This window comes from Acanthisitta chloris, unplaced genomic scaffold (genome assembly GCF_000695815.1).
Source record: "Acanthisitta chloris isolate BGI_N310 unplaced genomic scaffold, ASM69581v1 scaffold13243, whole genome shotgun sequence".
Lineage (NCBI taxonomy): Eukaryota > Metazoa > Chordata > Aves > Passeriformes > Acanthisittidae > Acanthisitta > Acanthisitta chloris.
Window position 1 is genome coordinate 27,412 of NW_008665491.1, and position 20,212 is coordinate 47,623.

Genomic DNA, 20,212 nt, shown 5'->3' on the forward strand with positions numbered 1-20,212 from the left:
AGCACATTGGAGCAGGGGAATTGTGGTCAGTTCATCACATGTCTTCTCTGATGCTCCTTCTTCCTCACACTCTTCCCCTGCTCCAGTGTAGTGTGGGGTCCACAGGAGACAGTCCTACACAAACTCCTCCAACATGAGTTCCTCCCATGGACTGCAGTTCTTCACTAACTGCTCCGGTGTGGTGCAGTCCTTCAGGACTAGCCTGCTCTGGTGTGGGACTCTGAGAGCAATCCTGCTCCAGCCTGGGCTCCTCACTCCACAGGTCCTTCCAGGAGGCTGCTCCAGTGTGGGCTCCTCTCAGTGTTACAGCTGCTGTCTCACCCTGGGCCACATGAAGCATCTATTAAGCTACAATTAAGTACCTCTGCAGCATAAACATGGTAAAAATTGTTTTGAAAAATCCAACCAAACAGGTAATTAATGCACACAGTAATGCTGAGTTATTATAGCTTTCATCTATAAGTTATTAATCTTACCTCCATTGCATAGTTCTGGAAAATGCTGGATAAACTAGTATTATGTGAAGAGCTGTGCTCTGACTTCTCAGAATCTGGAACTTTCATACTTTTGGAGAATGAAGCTTCACCTGTACAGAAAGAGTTGTTTGAGTCCTGTATTCAAGCAATGAGTAATTAACATTATATAATATAATTAAGGCAAGAAAACTGTACCAGAAGACCTCCAAAGATATGTGCATCTGTAACTCACTGACATTATAATTACAATATAATAGTAATGCTTTTGATCAACATTACAAGGTAATCTTTCTAACACAATACATCACAGGTTAGTAAAACAAACACAAACTAAAAGTAAAGACTGACAAAGTGCAGTAAGATGGCTCAATATATCTACTTTAAAAGTCTGGTTATGATTTCTTGAATGACACATCTACATGCAAATAGCAAACAGAAAGATAGTACCAGGTGAGACACAAGATACCAAATATGCTGTTATTGTGCTTAAGATTTCTCTGGCTAAAACTGCAGTAAAATAAATACCCCTTCTTTGGTAAGACTAGGTTTTAGGGTTATGAGCTTTGTTCCGGAGAAAGGGAAAAGGAGTTGGAACACACTTATCAGAAGGAAATGGCTGGAATCAGTTTAAGGGGGCAAAACTATCAGAATTACTTCTCACAAGCCCAGACAAACTCTCCTGTTCAAAAAATGACTACCAGAATCCCCTCATCGTGAAGAAGGTCCCTCTGCTTCTTCAGCTCAGGTTTGTGTCTCTGAACAAATTTTACATATCCTGTTGGCTGCCACTCTTTATCATTAATTACGATAATTGTCCTAACTAACAGGAACTAGAAGATATCCTGTCAAGATTTTGCAAGACAGGGCCAGCTTATCTCCAGTCTGCAGGACACTTCATCCACTCTTGATGCAAAGTGGCTTTATGATATTTGCACCATTAAAGTACTACACAGAGAGCTAAACCAACCCTGCAGCTGGTTCAGTATCACATCTTTTTCTCCAAGTAAGAACAAAATACAACTGAATCAAATCTGAACTGAAGATTATTAAGTTTAGTTAATCCAGTTTGTCAGGGGGAGGGAAGGACAATTTCACAACAAGCATAGAGTCATCAACTATTTACCTTCACGACTTCAAGTATGTATCCAACACCCCCAATTCCACGGTAAAGTAGAATAGACTTTAGTGTGTATCACTTTGGGGGCAGTTGTGTGCTTGGAGCTATGGAGTTGGTTTTGTTAGCTTGTTTTTGATTTCTTTACTTCTTTTCCCCCTTTAAAAGATCTGTCTCTGCTAGTTATGCAGCTATTTGCAGTTCTTGAACTCTGCTCAGCTTTTCTGCATCAATATTTCAACAATCTTCAGGGTATTATGACCTTACATGAATGAGGTGTTCCTTGCTATAATTATTTAAGAATCTTATTATCCTATATGCAGAGGAAGTATTTTTATGGTTAAATTCCTGCATTTTGTGTCAGCTCTTTATACATTCAACAAAGAGAAAAGTATTAGCTATTTGCTACTGCAAGAGAAGAGTATTAAAATGGAAGCAAAAATTCGCTTGTAATTCTCTTAAGGGCTTGAAATAATTTCACGTTACCATAAACTTCCACTGTTCTGAATGATCTCACATACAAGTTTCCCCTGTTTGTTGTATTATAATCAAGTTATGAGGAGAAAACAAAACCAAACTATCTCACCTGCACAATAATGCTGTCTTCCTGCATCTCCACTGCTGCTGCTACTGCCAAGACTAGTAGTGCTTTGTGCAAGCTCATTTGTAATCAGCCCTGGGACTCCAGTTCTTGATGACAGATTATCTCCTAAAATATTATCTTCAAAACCCGCAGGAAAGGTAAAGTCTGGTCGATTGCTTTCTTCCTTTAATGCAAGAAGGAAATTAGTGTTTTTGAGTACTTCCATATCCACAATTTGACTTCCATCTTTATTCTAACAAATAACTAATTAAAATAGCAGACTGAGATGAAAACCTGATGTAAAATGTTTATTAGATGTAAGATAAATCTATGTAACCCCAAAAAGAGCAGATCCTGGACAAAGTAAGAGGATATTGAAAAAATGAAATGCTTTAGCAGTGAAAATATTGTAGGTAAGGACCAAACTGAGTGACAAAACAACAGGGATATAAACATCATTACAGGAGAAATAGGAAAAATGATGCAGAAATTGTGACTTGTCAGACATTATACAAAATGAAGGAATTATAAGGACAAAGGTCCAAGTTAAAGGTATATTTTCAGAATTGAAGACAGGAATGAAACACACCAGCTGAAATGATGCAGCACTAATACAGTCACCAAAACACAAGATGCGACAATGTACAACAAGTAAGATCTTTTTAAAAAAGTAAGTTAAAGAAAAAAAGCAGGAGAGAATTAAAAGATCCTTGAAGAAAAGTAAAATAAGTCACATTAATGGAATTATGTGCTATGAAACAAAAACCACCAGATCAAGGGGTTAACTGGAGGACACAGAAGCCTTCCTAAGTGAGAAAAATGATTGAAGGCACAGTAACAAGACATATATAGACCAGAGGAAGTTAAAATATTCATCCCTCCACCTCCTTTCACTCTTGTCATTATAGCCCAAAATGTTTTACTCTCAAAAAGACTCTGTTAATCACACAAGAATCAAAACATCTACCTTCCAAATTCCTGATCGGTAAATTTACTAAGTCTCTATGCTGTTGCTATTACTTTCAACTTTAACCCTCCCCAATCTGAATTCTTAGGTCTGCGGTTTGTTTTCATAACCTTCATTTTTTAAAATAGGACAGGTAGTATGGTATCATTTAAGGTGATGCAATTTTGTTCTTAGCAGGGTCTGTTGTCTCAGTTTCTTTAAATATATTAAAAAAAGAGAAACAGATAAATAAATAAATGGAGGGGACATAGAGAACAAAAACTTAAGGATTACTGTATCAAGATTGTTTCACTTTTGTGTGAAAAGTGATTTTTTTTAATGGCAAGGGAAAACACCATATATAAACCATAACTTTTATTAGCTAATAAAAGTCAATACCTATTAAAAACCATCTCCTTATGAAGCAATCTTCTGGACACAGAAAATACCTCTCTACCTTTGTCTCCCCAGACTTTGCATATTGAAAAATACTTACCTCATCATCTGAGTAACTATATGCTGAAGTTACCACTCCCCACATCTTGCTGGCCACGTTGGCAGCCTGCTTCATGCCTGATTTCAAAACATCAATTTTTGGCCCAGACAGTATATTGTCTAACTTCAGGTTGGAAAAAGTCATTACGACGGTTCCTAATGAGCCATGTGGAGAAGAACGACCCAGTCCTGTCAAAGATGAAGACCTCTCCTTTTGAACTTGGGGGGGTGTTTGTTGCTTTGATCGTCCAGTGAATGTTTTGGATCTGGACACAGGACTTCTCCGATTTTCATAGGACTTGGGGGATGGCAGGACAGTATCCAAAGGCAGGCTTGACCTCCTTTCTTGGGAGTGACCAAGTGTACCAGAAACTTCTGCCTCCTTATCTGGCTTGTGCAGTTCCATGCTGGGAAACTTACTACCCAGTGGGTTCTTCAAATTCATGTAGCTCTCTATTTCATCTGCCAAATTACGCGCTACAACTGGTGACACCAACTTCTCCTCAGGTTCTGGATAATTAGGTTGCATGCTGTCAGTAGCCAGTAAAGATAAAGGGTCCAAGCCTACTTCAACATCTTCCCTTTCGACAGGCTTAACCACTCCATAAAAGCTATTCCTTTTAGCAGTTGCATCTTTGGATTCTGGTTCTTGGTTTTTGGACTCAGCTGTCTGTTCTAGGTTCACATCTTTCACTGTGGTTATGTTTTCATCTCTTCCATTCTCTAGATGCTCCTGCCCTTCCCCAGGTTCTTCCAGCACTGGTAAAGACCTGTGTTCTAATTCCCAATCACTCTCAGTCACACAACTCCAAGTGCCAGTCATATCAGAAAGCTGCTGGTCAACAGTATTTTCAAAGCTGTGGGATGTATTCATATGACAGGGTGAAGATAAAGCTGCTGTTAGGATCTTGGCATCTGCTCCCATCATTATTGCTATTTCTTTAGAATGCAAGTCCAAGCTGCCTTTTTTCAGCAGCATTCCAGCTCTGCTTTCACTGCTGAAACTGCAGCTTCTCTGTGAAAACAGTTTCTGTCTCTTCTGTCTTTTCTCACTTCTTCTCTTAAGAGAAACATCATCAAAGACTACATCTTCGACTGAATCCTGAGCTATGAACAGTGGGCTAGCAACAGTTTCTAAAAGAGAAAATGCATTAGTATAGTATCTCTAGCCACCAAAAATGTTTATTTCCTGAAATCATGTGAAATCTCCTTTGTCACCTTACTAGTGAGAAGACAGAGTGCCACAGTCTCAAGTTGTGCATTAAGAAGTTACACTAGCATTAACAAGTTATTTCACTGGCTGCAAAGGCATTCTGCAGATCAAAAGCTACCTACTCTGTGGAGTCAAAGCCATTTATGGCTTCCAACCTCCCTTCCCTGGGCCATCACCCAGCACAGAGTAGGTACTACACCCATGAACTAAAGAAAAGTATAGTTCTAAGTAAAAATTGCTCTAGTTGTTATGGTTTTTTTCCAAGAGCTATATTCACAAATCTATACGTCAAACTATATAGTTCATTCTGGTTCTGAAAAAAAAACATTGTGTGCCTGCCCAATACAGATTAATTACTTCATTTATGACACAGCCATATATGTAGAAGCAGCTAATTAAATTTAGCATGCGGAAGATATAAAACAATCTTATAAATATTCCTACTTCCTCAGGGGAATTGGGAATATTTATTGCCTAGACAGCTGTGTTAGCTAGGTAAAAACCTCCCTGAGTATGGAAATTCTACTATATTAGGATCCCAGCAGAGGACACGATGTACCATATCCACTGCTAGAGGATGTTTGAGTCTCACATTGATGATGCTTCTTGGCTAGCCACGACTTCTCCTAATTTCCAAAAAGGCTCTGTGCAATTTCTTACCTGAGACTCAATTCTTTGCTATCAAGATACATTGAAGATAGACTACCTTGTCTTAGTAAAGGACAGACACAAAGGCATTAAAAAAATGGGGCCCCAAGATTTGGCTTTTATATATCCCTAAGTCTTCATCATCATAAATCTCCAGGTAAGCAAATGAACTTTGTACAGCACAAAGACAACATGCATTGTTCCCACATTATACATCAGCAATGAAAGCCACAGCAATAAAGAGATTTGTCTAAGATCAGCAAGGTTTAGGTGACAAAATCAAGAGTAGAGACACTAATTCTGTTTCCTAGTACATTACTGATACACTGTCCATGCAGGACAGGGAAAACCTTGATTTCAATCTACTCAACAGTGATTTTCAACCTGAGGTTGAAATCCAGTTAGTTTCCTTTTAAGTCACCTGCGAAGGATAATGGTGGAAAGCAAATGTTGTACAAGACATTTGCAACTTGAATAGAAGTTTTATTTCTTTCCATGACACAAAACACTGCAAAACATTATAGCACAACACGATCAGGACTATAAGCAAGCTCTGTTTCACCTAGTGACTCACCACAACTGTTTTTCCTTCCACTGCTATCAAAAATGCCAGATGGAACTTTCACAATACTGTTACCACAAGCAGGTGGGTCAGTTGGATTAAGAGTTTCTGTATTCAGCTGTTGCTCTTCATAAGATTGCTCCGTAGAAACCTCTGCAAGAAAGAGAATGTGAACTTCAGTTGATAAACTAAATTATTTCATTTGCATTGTTAGATAAAATATAAACTCAACACTGTTCCCTTGTGTAATAACAACCTACTAGGTTCTGAGTATTTCCTGGAAGTAATACCCAGAGAGATGACAGTCATCAGCCTCAGGCACAGAGTGCTTAAATGTTCACAAGGTTAGAGCATTTGCCAATTTTTTCCTTTGATATTTTTTCAGCTAACCAAAGTAGAGCAAGAACAGTGGTATGCAGATTTTCACGTGGGACTATTTGTCTACTGCCAGCTTTAGAAATCCTAACTCACATAAATTCAGTAATGAAAACAGTAAAATACAGAAAAACTAAGGGCAATATTTGGACAGAAGATGATCAGAGATAGACCGTAGATGACTCTTCCAATCTATAGCTGAGAAGAGTTTGTAAGAAAAAGTAGTGCCTTTTATTAGGTCAACTGGTACAGCCAAAAAAAACTGTCAAGCTTTCAAACATATAAATGACAGTAATGGAATGCAAAATACTGGGTGCCCCAGCACTTGTCTAATTTTTCCATCTGTATAAATTATTCCAATAAAAGGCTACTTCTACCTATATGTATTTCACTGCTATTATTTAGGGCACAGAACTAGTACAACAGATTTCATACAGTTATATTTTGAACTTGGCAACATTATTAATTGAGTACATTGAGTATCTGTGGTAGTCTAATGCATGAAGCACATTTGTTACTGAAAGCCTTCATCAATGCAAACACGCATACTTAACCTCCTAGTAAGTCTTCATCTTTAGAAGAAACAGATTTCTCTACTTGTGTTTCAGTTGCAGGAATACTATCCCCATCATCGCTTAAAAGTTCATCCTTAACCTGGTCTGACTGACCACCTGTTTGAAGAAATACAAACACATGCTTCAAATTTGGTTTTCCTTCCTAAACTCGTAAGAAAACAGTAGAACTGAAATTGATTTGTTTCACATGTTGTTTCTCCACAAAAATTCATACCAAGATCTTCAAAATACCCAATTTGTACACAGATCAGCTCAGCAATGGTGACAGCAGAGATAATTAGGTTATACAAATCCAAATTTACACTTCTAATTATAATATTGAACACCAGTTATTCCCTCAGAAATGCTATGGTGACTAACTACTTTTAATGCACTCTATCTCCTTCTATTAGCATGAAATACTTAATTGATGGGCAAGCTAAATTCTCAAATGCATCTACAAAAGAAATTTAGACAAGCACAACAGTAACTGAGCAAGATTCAAACAACAAATACAGCCCTGAAACCACAAACCGTGCTGTATCTTTGCACTGGAGTGCAAAGTGTAAATTGTAATAGGAAAAAAGTAAAAAATGTAAACAATTTTAAAAGCCTGTTCCCCTGCAATACCAATTAAACTTGACAGCTGCAACTCACTCACTCAAAACCAAAAAAAGTTTACAGTGGTCCAAAAAGTCTGCCATAGGAAACTGCAGAAAGACTATCTCTTCTCCGTTATTCTTATCTGAAGTATTGCTGCATATGCAAAAAGACTAAAATACTGTATGGGACATATCCCTCAGCAACATGTTAAACAGGATTGTTTGCATGCTTTTAAGTACCTATTAGAATACATTGCAGTACCAGAAAAAGATCAAAGTGTAAGTTACTGAGTGTGAAAGGGGTTAGGAAGCTTCATAAAACTTGACTGACAGACACAATTTATCTACCATACAAATTACTGCTGTTTATTTTACCAACAAATAACAAACATGAAAAGAAGAATTAAAGGTTTGAGTAGCCATGGATTATTACATATGGCTACCATATTACAATTTTTTATATAGAAAATTAAATTGTGACATTCTTTGGCCCTTTTCTTCTCCCTACCAAAATTTCAATAATGTTAGTATCCCTGCTTTGCACAGAAGTGAAAATACCCTATCAATAAATAGGTGAATTACCTGCAGAAGTAACATTCAAGGGTAGAAATAATGCACACGTGCATCCAAGGCTTCACACCATATGTCTGCACCCCACACCGTGATAGCCAAGGACAAATGCGGCACCCAAGAGACAGCAAAGAGCAAAAAGCAGAGCAACGAAGAGCAGAGAGAAGGGAAGTTCAGTAATCTAGGCAGACACATCAGATGAAGCACAGGAATCAGAGTCAAGTTCTCCTTACAGAAGGGCTCAAGGTGTTAAAAACATGAAGAGTGTGCAAGAACCATTTGTACATTAAGTTTTGAAGTACACACAGAAAGGAGTTTAGTTGAGAGTGTGCACAGGTAGGATGTGATCAGTACTAAAGCAGATACAAAGAACCATGCATTTTGTCTTGACATCTCAAGTGATTAACTTCCTGTGCACTTTTTTTACTCCAGTTTGTCTGGAAGAGTGCATAACATGTTTAGGGCAGAGTTTTTCTCCATCTTATCACCTGTCTTTCCAACCCCACAGTGTCTCATAAAAACTGTATGACAAGGTTTTGGTCATTTCTATATTTATTTCCAAGTTTAGCAACTACTATTAAGAAATTCAAATACAGTCTTTTAAAGCACAGTTCACTGTAATGAAACTTAACAGAGTAATTCCATGAATGCTAACTAGGCCATTCTGGAGTATCATCAAGGAGAAACATTGTCAAGTGTTACCTTCTAATCACCTCGGCAACTATCACGCCTTTCCTTTAAGGCAGAGAAAGATTTTACTGACACAGGCTATCACTTCTATGAATAAATAACAACATGCAAAAATTCAGCAGCCTCATATGTGAGAGGTTTCATACCTTCTGAAGATTAACACAAAAAGCGAGGTACAGGAGACCACAGCAAGACATTTCTTTTAATCTAACTGTACTTCTGCTATGGTTCATTCCAAACTAAAGCAGCATGATCTGCAGTAAAGGAGCAATATTCAACAACAGTGTATTTCTTTTTCTACAGGGGTTAACTCCATGCTTCATTCTCTACAGCCTCAAGAGGGCAAGGTGGTAGCTGTGGAAGGGAAATCAACAGGAGACTAGAAAATTTAGCCTTTTGGGGAACTGTTAGTAGTGAAACCCAGCAGAATCTAGTACCTGTGCTAGAGTGATTATCAATGGAATCAAGCCTGACTAAGTCACTGACGAAGAGGGTGTGCTCCCCACTGTTAGCATCATTAGAACTATCCACGCTACCATGGCTCACCATGTCCCCATCACTTCCACCCGTGGGACTCCGCAGAGCTAAAGACATGAACGAGAGCTGGTTAGTAAGAGAGGATTTAACTTTTCAGCTTTTTAAACAAATCTAACCTCTTCAGACAACAGTAAATACTTCTGCTTGCACATACAAAATAAGAACATGAAATTCTAGCAACAGAATTCAGACAATTAACTCTTCACTCTGTGAAACACAGTCTAATACTGTTTCAAGCATCAAGTTGGCAATTACCAATTTTTATACATTTAAGGACAGATTTTCCACTTTTAAAAGCCACAATGTTAGCTGCAATCTATCAGAAAGCATGTTATGCTCTTGTTCAGCAGAAATAAATCCATTTCAACTAACTTATTACCTGGCATCACAGGCACTCGTGGGTTCTGCGTTGCTTTCTTTAAGCACTGCCTAAACTGTGCTGTGCCATGAACTACATTTCGTACCTTTGTCCACAGGAATATGCCACTACGGTTACTGCTAGGCCAAGAGGACTCTAAAACTGCCTACAGAAAGAGACATTGCAATAATAAAAACAGTAAGAAAGTTACACTAAGAAACACATATGGTGAGAAGCTTTTTTCCCCCTTAACCAAAAAACATATTTCCTTTTATCCCACAGCTCTGCATACAATAGTTGAGTACAAAAAACAATGGATCAGGATTTCCTTAAATAAACAAGGAGGATTTTGTTCCTATTTATATATTTTGATACCAACAAAAGACCAAGGTAGCACCTCTTTTATCATCACTTTACATAATTTACTAAGAAGTCTCATCAGCGTATTACAGGATCTTGGAAGAAAGAAAGAGGGAGGAGGAAGCTACTTCAACTAGCCTAATCCATCCTTGGATGGATTAGGAACCTCCAGCTTTCATTCACCTTGGATCCTGCTACCTTAGAGAATACACCCTGCAACAGATGTATTTGACAGGGAAGCACTAGATATTTCAAAAACTTGGAAACACTGTAAATGTATATTTCTGTAGAATTTTTAGTTAGTCAAACAGCACAGCAATGTTAATTTAGCAGTGTAAAACCATACAGTGTAGATCCAGTGAACTGTATGAACATCCAAAACAACTGTTTGACCACCAGAATCAGCAAATCCAAGTGAAGAGCTGTAAGAAACAATCTTTAAAACAGAACGTTGGGAGTGACAACAGCAAGAAAGGCATTGCTCCCTTACCTTATTGTAATAACCGTAGGTGATGGCGTTGGGCTGTATTCCAGCATTTTTCATTTCAAAAAGGACTCTCACAGCCTGAACAGGCTGACCCCACAGTCCACAGAGCTGCATCACTACTCTGTAGCAGACCTGGCAAGTTACAGAAATGCATGAATGGACTGGTGACAACAACTCTGAAACACCTTAAGCTCTTCCCTGATTTTCAACCTCCACACACGTAACAGGGAAAGCAACTACTTAGTCCATAACACTCCACAGCCAGAAGAGGGAGCAAATATTAAACAGGAAATCTCAGGAGCTGAAATAACATCAGGAGCCACATTGTTGAGTATGCTCATTTCTTTTCCCACTTGGCTCTTCTGTTTGCAAATAAGGAGATAAGGAAACACTCATGTGAAAAGCAAGATAACTTGATGTTGTGTGCCTGTGGATACTACTGAGAGAACAGTATGCTGCACACAAACCCATCATCCCTCCAGTGCAGTAAGGCTGCACAGCACTAACTCAAAGTGCATTTAAAAACCAAGGATATTCAAGAATTTCCTTCCTGAAGTCATCTGGAAGGAGACTAGCAACACAAAATTGGAGTACTTCACCCAGCTGAGACCATGCTGGGTTACAAGGAAATTAATTTCCAGTTGCCGTAGTCAAGCAGACTTCTTTGAGATCACTTTAAAACAGGTTTAAAACAGGTCAAACCACAAGTATTCTTAACCTGGTGGTGGCAGCAAAACACACTCTATTTGCACCTTGTTTTCTATTCCATATTCATGGTAACTTTGTTTGATTTGCACTTGCCTCATCTAGTGGTTCCACATCGGCTTTCCTCATTTTAATTAGAACATCATATGCCTGCTGCAGTGCTTTGACCTTGGGATGTGCAACTCTGACATAGGCTGGCAGACAAATAAACCACAGGCTGTAACTATGACTCAAGAGACACTTGGCCCACTGTGGGGGGCTTACATAATACTTCTTGGCTAATTTATGGGCTGTTTTTATTTCCTGTAAGGATAAAACAAAATAAATAAAAAAGCAAACATAAGACGTAACATCCTGCATCCAGAAGTCATTACTAATTCAGACACTGGCTTCTTAAGAGTAAGCATTTAATAACAATGGACACACATGCAACTGAAGCTTCCTTCTTATCACTCTATTACTACGACTCTCTGCAAGCAAGAACTAACATGAGGGTTAATCTTTTTTTTTTTGCCCCGCTAAAGCATTAATTTTCATTTAATTTTGTTTTATATTACATTCTAAAGCTTAAAAATGTGTTTGACAATGAACTGTAATCTCAGATGCTAATTTGCTTATCTGTTTTCTTCTGTTCCTTCTGTTTGAATGTGTTCATTCTGAATAGCTACAAAGACCGAACCTCTAACATCAATTTATCGTATAAATAGGTAGTTGCAGTTTTAACAGAAAACTTCACATCTTTCAGTGTTCACACAGTGATTAGTGAGTCTCATCTGACCTGTTTTGTCCTCTTTGCCATGAGTGCTGGACTATTTGAAATGCAGCCTCCAGCTGGGTGTCTGCTGAAGGAGAGCTTGAGTTCCTGTGGCCTGTCAAACAGCTTGAGATCTAGCCGTGGGAAGTTTTTATAGCTACATAGATGAATAAAAAATAAATAAATAGAAGATAAGCTTGTCACATACCTGCTTATAGCAGGAAAGCCAAAGACAACTGGTATAGACAAAACTGACAGACAAGAGAATAAAGAATCAAAAAAAGGAGACAGCAAGATTCTTTAAGTTTTATTCTCAAAGATACCATATGAAGATGCCTTGCACATTAAATCTCCAGAGACAATGGAAGCAAGAACCAGGCTGCTGCTCATGTCATGAATGCCAGGGAAGCACAGATGATGATTAACAAGTACAGCAGCTGAAAACAGAACCTTCATGACCTCTGAGAGAGAGCAAGATGAAAATCATACCCAGAGTGTCTGAAACTCCACACTTACTGCACAGGGCTGAAAAAAGACTGAATTCAAGAAATCTGAAAAGTGGAGTGCAAGTTTTGTTCTCTTTGTTCATCACCTGCATATCAGTAGCACTGGGTAGACAAATAACCTGCCCTCCATCATTCCCAATGTGCAACAAAGCGCACTGCACTTGCTACAAAATACACATAAATAGCTCAAACGGGAAGAAAGACACTGAATACACCTACAAAAGTATCACTATGAAGTTGGCAAGAAGTTACTGAAAACTTAGTAACAAGTCCACATGCCCTCAAATATACCCACACAAAACACTGACTTGTAGAGCTTCAGAAACTTACCAGTTCGTGTTTTTTTAAGGGTTCCTCAGAACATTGTCTTAAGGTAAATAATGCACCAACATGAAACACCTGCCCTGCTAAACATCTTAAGCATTCTAGTTTCACTCTGTCTGTATAACTTGTACCTGTATTTTGGCACTCGGTCCTGTCCATCATCAGTTGGAGGCTCTGGTGGCATTATGAACACTGTATGTTCACTTTTTTGGGACTCATCAAGCTCAATCAACCGTGCATCTTCAACAGAATCTACATCAACCTGAAAACAGAGTTTGTACACTAAGCACAGAGTGTGGCATTGCAACAAAATGTTCTTTTTAACTTTAATTATGTTAGAATATGTAGAAATATATTTAATATATAATGTATTTGATTATGTATGTTGTATAAATTAAATTTGCTCTAGTTACTCAAATATCAAGGCCACAGCCTTGTCTGTCCATTTTATTTCATGATCCTGAACATTCTGATGGACAAAGTACCTTCTCTCCTTTTTCTGTTCCTTTATCTGGAAAGAGCTGGGAAAAGAGAAAAAAAAATTTAAAAATGAAGAGTTTCTTCTGAACTCAAAAAAAAAATCCTCAATAATTCTAATAAGGCTGTGTCATTTACTGAAATATTAAAGAGGACACAAATTTTCATACTACTGTAGAAGCAATTAAACTCTTTTTCAAATACTTCAGTGAAGAACTCAGCGATCAGCAAGCTTTCAACCTGCTGACATTACCCAGTAAAGACAAAATCTTAAATGCATCAAAAGAAAGTGCTTTAATTTAGTTTACTTTAAAGAAACTGCTGTTTTGAGGATACTTTCAATGTGACAACCTGCAGAAACAAGAATTAACACAGTAGGCTCTAGATGCATACCCAATACTCAGCAGAGAGTAAAATAAAGGCAAATAAACCTCTAAACATGTATTTTATCATCTGTTTACAAGTGTTAATTTGATTGGAATCAATACAGAATCAAAGAATCATTCTATAAGGACTTGGTATTAAAATAAAGGTTCTGCCCAGAAAGAATCACAGATGCATATACAACTTAGAAAATAAATATTATTCTATAGCTCCTCAATTTTCATATTGCAACTTGGCATTTTAAAGATGAAGCTATAAACTCTGTCATCCCTTCAGACCAGAACCACACTAACGAGACTTCAAAGAAGTAAAAACAAAAATAACAATAAAAAAAATTAAAAGGCACTCTTTCTCCTATGAAATGCATGCAATGAAAGGGAAGCTTAGCTAGATACATCAGTTTTGGCCATAGCAGGAGCACTAAGCATATTTTAAATGGAATTTGTGTGAAAAAGAACAACAATGCAGACGATGGCTGGTAGTAATTCCATGTTAGATGGAGGATAATTAACATTTAAAGGGAAGACATGGGTGGCATTTGGCTAAGGTGTCAGCTACTGGTATATCTCACATTATCCTACAGATCGAAATCCAACAGGGCTTTAAAGTTTCCTGCAACAACACACAAAACTATGACCATATAATTTTGCAGCATTACTATGTTTTTCACCTTTTCTATGCAGTCATCAAAAAATGCCAAACCAGTGTCCTTGTCACTCACGAAACTGCACTCTTCAATAAAACGGCTGAATATCTGTGTTTTGGTGAGATGTGTGTAGAACTTGGTATAGGCACGGTCTCTGCTTTTCAAAAACCCTGGTTGTAAAAAGGGAATACACAACCAAACACCCGTTATGAGTTCCATAAGAAATTAACATACGAAGTGATACAATGAAATATTTAAGATGCTAATACACAAAGTATTGGCTTTATCAACAAAAGCAACTACTTATACCTACTTGCATTCAGAAGATTAACATAACAAATTTTTTAGAACTATTTTTTTACCACAGTCAACAATACTTGTCAATCAATCACACCTATGTAACATGCTCGTTGCCTTTGTTGACTCTTTGCGCCAGAAAAAGATTATGACCTTGTACAAAAGCATTTAACAGTTAAAACTGTACTAAAATAAAAATGTTATCCTAAGAGGTGATGGGCCTGATCATATTTAAGACTTCCCAAACCACTAACTAAAAAAATCTCTCCTTAAATCTCTCATCCAGTAATTTTAAAAAGAATCAACTCCCTCAAAAATGAAACAAAACCCCAAACACCAACACACACGAAACAGAATACCTATGACATTTTATGTACAATTCAACTCATGAACAGATCTGAAAAGTTACAGTGATGAGGAAAACGACATTTTTTGACTACTGCTTTATGCTTTGTTATACTTCTCATCTCTGTCCCATTCTCCCTTATTTTCCCATTTTTATCAAGTCCATTACTGGCATTTTTGGTCTGTACAAATTGAGAAATACTCTTTCATTCCCAAGAAGTATCCTTACACAATATGCCATGAAGAGAAGGCAACATGCTACTGCAAGAAAGCTTTTCTAATACCAGAGCTAGTGCAAAACTGCAGTTCTATGTGTATATATGTGCTCTAATAAATTTTGAACAGTTCAACTTGATACAATTGTAATTTTAAATATTGTCACAAATTGTACAACTAAAGGTAACTTTGACCTTTCAAAGTTATGCAGTTCCTCAGCCTTAGAGCTGTAACACTGCCAATGCTATCAGCAGCTGGTTTGCCTCACCCTCACCTTGGTGATCAAACAAGGAATCAGCAGCAGTGGCTTTATTTGAAGGCGCCTGTGTGATTGGCTTGAGGAATGTTCTGTAACCCTTTAAAATGGATGCCATGAAACGGAGAAAAGCTTCCTGGATCTCCATCTCGAGTTCTATCATCTTCTTCTGCCAGGAGAAATCTGCCTCTATAGGAGTCATCTCCACTGCAGAGCCCTCTTGAGTTCTCCTGTGAACTAGTAATGAACAACACAGACAATCCTTTGTTAAAATTGAGTGCATTCAAAACATTTTTTCTATTTGCCCATATTCAGAAGTGACAAGCACTAGAAATCCTGAGACTATTTTCCAGCTGAACTGGCCCATATAAAAGGCAGGTTACCTCAAGGCTTTATTCTGAGTTTTCCTAACTCATGCAGCAGTCTGGGATATAAAACCAGGATGTCAGCTGAACTAATGTTACTCTATATCCAACTGCATGTAGTTTTCCAGTAACAAATCAACATAAACACCAGGCACCATGTGTGGTGGTGCATTTCCCTCCCCACCCCACTCCTTCTCGGGCTGCTCTACAATCTCTAGTCTCCACAGGAATTATTGTTAGGCCTTGGCCTTGATTAACGACTCCTGAGCAGTTAAGCTCCCCTTGAGCTCATCAGAAACAGTGTCTGTTCTCAGAAACTGCTGCTGCCTAAAGAACAGCAGCTGCCTAATGGATAGCCTTGGGATACTATTTGCCTGAAGCACGGCCTGAATGGGACAATATAACTGGGCTTTTAAGGAAAATTCCAGTAGTTACCAATCTCCAGGATGGAGACTGAAGCCAATCATCCTGTGACCCTATGTAAACTGGTCCTAAGCCAGTCCCTTTGAGCTCTTCTGGGCTACAGTGCCTGCACAGCACCTCCCTCTCAGAGCTCAGCAGCTCTCCAGTTTGCAATACTCAGAGGACACTGCTGAACATTGCCCACAGAGTCTAGGCTAATAACCCCTCACACCCTGAGGCTCAACCTGCCACCTGCTGAGAGTTGCCAAGGCATCTGACACATCTCACTGAACTTGAGGTGAATTTCTAATGGGTATACAGACCTTTGTACATAACTCTTTGTGTCTGTGTGCATGCAAGCGTGAATGGATTTCAACACCCAACAGCAGGTATAGTATGAATATTTCCATTTCAGGTCTGTAATTAATTTATAATTGATCTATAATTACTGCTGTGCTTATAGTAAATCCTATTAAATCATTTTGCAAGTGTTAAGTGAGTCAATGATTAAGCACTGCTAAATCCTTTAGACATAAACCCAGGGCTTAGTTTGGACTTAGCCCTTTAGTCAAAGGCTAAGTTTGGACTCAGAAGAAGCTAGGCTTCATCAAGAGTTTCAAAAGCAAGGGGGTCCTCTCTGAACCTCTTGACTCAGTGGGAGGGTCTCCCTTAAGCTCTTTGCACCCTTGTGCCTTTGTGTTCCCAGTCTCTGTTAAAACCATTCTACATTGATTCTAATCTGATTTTCTTTATGTGCTTTGTCTACATAGTAAGTAACAGAGTGAACCTTGCTACTGCACTTTGCTGTACTTTCACAGACTTATATTAAACCTGCCTTGCTGATACCTATGCTGATGATTCCTTAAGTGACCTAAACCACTCATTCATGACACCATGTTTTCCCTGTTCTGAAGACTGCTCATGTAAAACCGTTTTTCTAACTAAAATTCTAACACTAGTACACCAAAGGGTAGAAACAAGCAGGTGACATTCAGAGTTTACTATTGCATTCTGTGTGATAGCAGAAAATCCTTACAAGTACATACTAATTATAATTCATTTTATTTTATCTATTTCACCTGCTGCCAGCTGTGGATGCAGTTTCTTTAAGGTGCTGAGCAGGCTTTTACATGGCTTCTTAGGAAACTGCTTCCAGTTGGTGTTCTTCTTATCATCTGATCTAAAACACAGGAGAGAGAAAAAGGATATATAAGACACAGATAGTATAAAAAAGAGTAACTTCAACAGCCCTGTGTTGCTTCACTTTCAGAGGGCAGTACCTTAGAAAAATATTCTGAGAAGAAACCTTGTCACTGTCCCTATTTCTTAAAAATAAAAAGATGGGAGTAACATAAATCAGACCTTCATTTCCTCAGATAGAGAACAGTATAAATTGAGTAATGAGTAGAGTTTTCTCCACTCTGTAAGCAGCATCTGCATTAAGATTTGGTTTAGACTTTTTAGATGATTTCCCTTTCAGATTTTTTAATCAGTCTTGCTAATATAATTTAAGCACACTATTCTGTACATGATTACTACACAAACTCTATTCTACCATAAACCTGCCATGCTGTTACTGATACAAAGAAAGGTAGTTTTGGATACAACACGAAACTGTTACTGCAGTATGCCGGAACTTCAGTCTATTAACTTTATGGTCATATAGTACATGGGAACATGTCTATGGCAACTCACAGTCCCATCTTCAATCACAGTCTAACAGGGACTTGGGAATTCAGTTCACAGTTGGAAAATAATGTGGTTGATTAAGCAATGGGGTAATTTGCCTAAAAGGACGCTCATCTTCTTTAAGAAGAACAATGGATACAATGACAGATCTTCTTTAAGCACTTGCATATAAAGAGAGAGAGAGGGAGAGAGGGAGAGAGAGAGAAAGAGAGAGAAGAGAGAAGAGAGAAAGAGAGCGCTAGAGAGAGAGAGAGAGACAGACAGACAGACAGACAGAGACACAGAGGGAGGGAGGGAGAGTAAGGAGTACATCCCAAGAATTCCTATGCCTCTTTCTAGAAGGCAGAAGGTGGGGGAGAATTGCTACTACAGGGAGTACAACTAATCTTGTGGCCATGAGACCTACCCAGTTATTACTATCCAAGTTTATACTGTCACTACCTGGTTTTGCAGTTTGCATCTGTGAAATCTTTCTTCCATTATTTGATCTACTGGTATCAACACAGAAATATCTTAGGAAGGAAGCCAAATTTTCAAGAGTTAAAGAAAAACTGTATGTTTAATGGATGCTGCTGCCCATTCTTCCCCCTAAATAATGGCATTTCTATAAACAATATAAGTGGTGCCACTCCAAAAATGCAAGGAAAAGATCCTGCGATAAAAATTAAATGAACTCTCAAGTCTTTGCCCTAAAAACACTACTTAATGAGCTTTCAGTATTACTTTCACAGAGACAGTTGAAAATAAAAGGCACTAGGGAAGATTCTGAATGAATAAAGGCCTCCAGTATTTTTGGCATATCATAAGACAGCAAAAAGAAATACTTGACTATTGAAAGATAAATGGATTTATAAGACAGTAAGAGAAAAGGTGCAAAAGACTTTCCAGTGGAAGGCCTCACACGAGGTCAGCCACTGGGAACTTTTTAGTTCAACAGCCAATCCAAGTAACATTTGTACTTGGTCTTCTTTGCAGTCACCCCAAGAGAATCTTGACACCCTTATCTCCCTGTGAAATCTCCAGTTTCTATCTCCATTTTTCTGCAACCCAATCTTCCACTTCCATTCTACTTATGAACAAAAACATGGAGCAATTTTTCACTGCAAACATTCTCAAATAAGTTATCTTCCTTGATTTTCTTCAACACATTCTTCTTTCACAACACCTACAAGGATTCTTTTGGTGGCACAATACTTTGCCATACAGTGACGAAAATGCTTTTCAAAGTGTTTTCAATGGGGATCTATGGGAAGGATAAAAACATATAAAAAAATTAACATGATCTGCTCTGCTCCATTTTTCACCCTTTATGTTACTAATAAAACACAGCATTCCAGTAACATAAAGAAAACATTTGCTTCAGTAGAGAAAGGGTCCTCTTGAGACAATGAAAATCAAGAAAGCACTCCACTGACTAATTCAAGTTACTAAAAACAAAAGTCAGAAGTTAAAAAGTGACATGAGATTAGGTAGAACTATATGTGCACAAAAGATGTGCACTTTAGTTACTGGTTACCACTCTTGTCTTGAACTAGCTAGATACTTCAATTTATGATCAAATTAATTTTAAATGGAAAAGTAATTAAGAAAGTTACTAAACTGAACACCTGAAAAAATGCAATTTTTGATCCTGTTAATTTGTACCCACATTTGGAGATAGCATAGAAAACCAGAAGAGTTAGTCTGAATTAGCCACACCTCAAGAAGGTGCAAAGAAACTGTTCATGCAACATCTTCAATTTAAGTATTAAAAATACAATAATTAAGTAAAAATATTTTGGAATGAATGTAGAGAAGACACCAAATTTTGCTTGATTGGTCTCACCAATTTCTTTACTAACACTAACACAAAGTAGTCCAAGTGCAAGACAGCATCAAGAGCTGTCATAAAGAGTCCTGAAGCATTCGTGTTCACTTAGGTTGGAAAAGACCTTTAAGATCATCAAATCCAACCATTAACCTAACACTGCCAAGACCACCACTAAACCATGTCCCTAAGCACCACATCTGCACATCTTTTAAACACTGCCAAGGCTGGTGACTCAGACACTTCCCTGGGCACCCTGTTCCGATGCATGACCTTCGGAGAATAAAGTTTTCCTACTATCCAATTTAAACCTCCTCTGGTGCAATGTGAGGCTGTAGCCTGCTGTCCTGCTGCTTGTTATTTGGGAGGAGAGACCAACCTCCACCTGGCTACAGCCTCCTTTCAGGTAGTTGTGGAGAGTGATAAGGTCTCCCCTGAAACTACTTTTCTCCAGGGTAAACACCCCCAG

General features: G+C 38.1%; 1 protein-coding gene across 1 annotated transcript in view; it reads right to left on the bottom strand.

Annotated features, from left to right (window-relative positions):
- The window catches only part of DENND4C (DENN/MADD domain containing 4C), a 46,600-nt gene that overhangs the window by 11,267 nt on the left and 15,121 nt on the right, over positions 1-20,212 (bottom strand). The window contains exons 10-24 of the mRNA XM_009071783.1: positions 17,327-17,427; positions 15,499-15,717; positions 14,391-14,536; positions 13,345-13,380; positions 12,991-13,121; positions 12,054-12,186; positions 11,372-11,578; positions 10,574-10,702; positions 9,745-9,889; positions 9,266-9,412; positions 6,967-7,083; positions 6,050-6,190; positions 3,616-4,748; positions 2,177-2,357; positions 477-586 (exon numbers count right to left, since the gene is read on the bottom strand). Of these exons, the coding sequence (XP_009070031.1) occupies positions 477-586; positions 2,177-2,357; positions 3,616-4,748; positions 6,050-6,190; positions 6,967-7,083; positions 9,266-9,412; positions 9,745-9,889; positions 10,574-10,702; positions 11,372-11,578; positions 12,054-12,186; positions 12,991-13,121; positions 13,345-13,380; positions 14,391-14,536; positions 15,499-15,717; positions 17,327-17,427 (3,076 nt within the window). The remainder of the gene's footprint in view (positions 1-476; positions 587-2,176; positions 2,358-3,615; positions 4,749-6,049; positions 6,191-6,966; positions 7,084-9,265; positions 9,413-9,744; positions 9,890-10,573; positions 10,703-11,371; positions 11,579-12,053; positions 12,187-12,990; positions 13,122-13,344; positions 13,381-14,390; positions 14,537-15,498; positions 15,718-17,326; positions 17,428-20,212) is intronic.